The sequence below is a fragment of the Gavialis gangeticus genome, unplaced genomic scaffold (genome assembly GCF_001723915.1).
Source record: "Gavialis gangeticus isolate Ggan-Ray unplaced genomic scaffold, GavGan_comp1, whole genome shotgun sequence".
In the NCBI taxonomy this organism is placed as follows: Eukaryota; Metazoa; Chordata; order Crocodylia; family Gavialidae; genus Gavialis; species Gavialis gangeticus.
This window is the reverse complement of record NW_017728992.1, coordinates 108,045,534-108,047,605: the sequence shown is the minus strand read 5'-3', so window position 1 is coordinate 108,047,605 and position 2,072 is coordinate 108,045,534. Positions and strand designations below refer to the sequence as shown.

Below are 2,072 nucleotides of genomic sequence, written 5' to 3'. Positions count from 1 at the left end.
TCCAACCCTACCAACCATGAAACTATAAGTAAGAACTTCTTTACTGTCTGAGCCCCCAAGGTTTGGAATAGACTGCTGCCGGAGGTGGTTCAAGCACCTACTCTGAACGCCTTCAAGAGACAGTTGGATGTTTATCTTGCTGGGATCCTATGATCCCCGCTGACTTCCTGCCCCTGGAGCAGGGGGCTGGACTCGATGATCTTCCAAGGTCTAGTGTCTATGAATCTATAAAAACAGCAGCTGCTGCAGCTGCCAGTTGGCTTCACCACCAGAAGTAGCTGCACTACCCAAAGCACAGAGCTGCCCTGTTATGCCTCTATTTCCATGTTCTGTCCTTCCAGACCTGCTCTGCCCCTTTCTCCTGCCCCCAGGAAGAGTAGAAAAAAGTTTTTTGTTGTTCTTCTGGTTTGATTTTTTTCATGTTTTTTTCCTGCATTTTTTTTAGGAGGAGGAGGTTTTAAAAACATCATTCTATTTCTCTGTATTCTGGAATGACTATTTTAAAAACATTTTAGCCAGCTGTCTTTATTTAAGAGTGAAACTGGTAGTAACAGAATATATTTTAAAAAATGTGTTACACTAAATGTGTTCCTGCATTAAAATAGTATTATAGTCTTTACAAACTATGAAGATAAAGTCATAATTTACATGCGGATTACTAAATAATGAGCCCAACAGAAAACAGTAAGGAGAAATGACACAAAACCACATAAAATGTTATACAAAGCCAAATACAATGTTACAAATATCCACTTGTTCCACAAAACCAAATAAAATGGTACAAGTATCCAATCCAGACAACCACGTGAATAGCGATGCTCATCATCTCTCATCTATCTAAGTAGGCTTCCTGGTTGAACAGTCTATTTATTTAAATGGGAGCCTTCAGCTACATAAGCCTTCTGGAGCAAGAGTGCCATAATTATACTTGTTTACTTAATCCACTTTCCAAGCAGAGTAGGCTAAGTCAAATGGAGGCACTCTTATTCTTGAAGAATGGTGTCCAGGCGCTGTGTCAGTCTGCAATAGTTATGCCAGCATGACTCCAGAGGTAACAAATTAACTCTTAATGAGGGCTATAGAAAGAGGATGGATTCGGGTAAAGGCCTTGTGCTTTTCTCTATAATTCTTGCATGCATTTTATTTTATAGAGCAGGGGTTCCTAAACTGTGGTGCACCTACCCCTGGGGCATGCAACACATCTCTGGGGGGAGGTACACAGGAGAAACTGTGTAATAGCCGATTCAATTGTCATGATAAGAATGATTGGCATTTAAGGGTTTAAAATACAAAACCTATGCTGATAGGGTTACATGGGCAGCTGGTAAATCTGGAAGGGGGTAGGCAATAAGAAAAAGTTTGGGAACCTCTGCAATACAGCTTTGGGGGCCATTTTCCACCCCAGTTCATATTGATTGTTCTGCTTGACACACTCAAGCAGAGCCAAATTTTCCAGCCTTTCCTCAGCAGAGGCGAGGGACTGTCCGTGTCCATACAGAGGACACTCCTCACTCCACTCCAGCCCTTTGCTCCCCAAAATCTGAAAACACTACAGAAACACGGGGCTGGCAAGGCAAAAGGGGCACCTTGGGACCCCTGCCCTGCCTGCTCCCCCAGCTCTTTTGCCTTTAAGCCTCAAAGGTTTCCTGGTTCTTTTAAGTGCCTGTCCCTGCCTGGGGTTATCTGGCAGGAGGAGCCCCGGGTCTCTGCTTTTCCTCCGTCGCACAGCGGGCAGGGCAGGGAGCCGTGCGATCCCCTGACCCTGCAGAGCTGCCCTTCACGGGCGGTGAAACGCCGCTGTTGCCGGGGGAGCAGACTGAAAGCCCTGCGACTCAGGTACCGTGGCGCGGCAGCCTGCTTCACCCTCCCTGCCCCGCTCCGCACTCACACGTGTCCGCACTGGGTCCGCACGGGCTGGTGCAGCACCTCCAGGCAGATGGAGCAGTCGAAGGACGGCGACGGCGGCGACTCGGCAGCTCCGCCCGGGCACCGCGGGGGCTGGGGGGCAACGGCCGCCGCCTCGCTGCGCAGCGCGGACCCCATGGCGCTGCCTCGCCCGCTCGCCCCTCCGC

At 48.7% G+C, this 2,072-nt stretch overlaps 2 protein-coding genes across 2 annotated transcripts in view; one reads left to right on the top strand and one right to left on the bottom strand.

The window, feature by feature from the left end:
- Positions 1 to 2,054, bottom strand: part of RNF125 (ring finger protein 125) — a 38,123-nt gene extending 36,069 nt beyond the window's left edge. The window contains exon 1 of the mRNA XM_019526712.1: positions 1,889 to 2,054. Coding sequence (XP_019382257.1) covers positions 1,889 to 2,043 — 155 coding nt within the window. The 5' untranslated portion in view covers positions 2,044 to 2,054. The remainder of the gene's footprint in view (positions 1 to 1,888) is intronic.
- Positions 1 to 2,072, top strand: part of TRAPPC8 (trafficking protein particle complex 8) — a 142,077-nt gene that overhangs the window by 8,764 nt on the left and 131,241 nt on the right. The gene's annotated exons all lie outside the window — the stretch shown is intronic.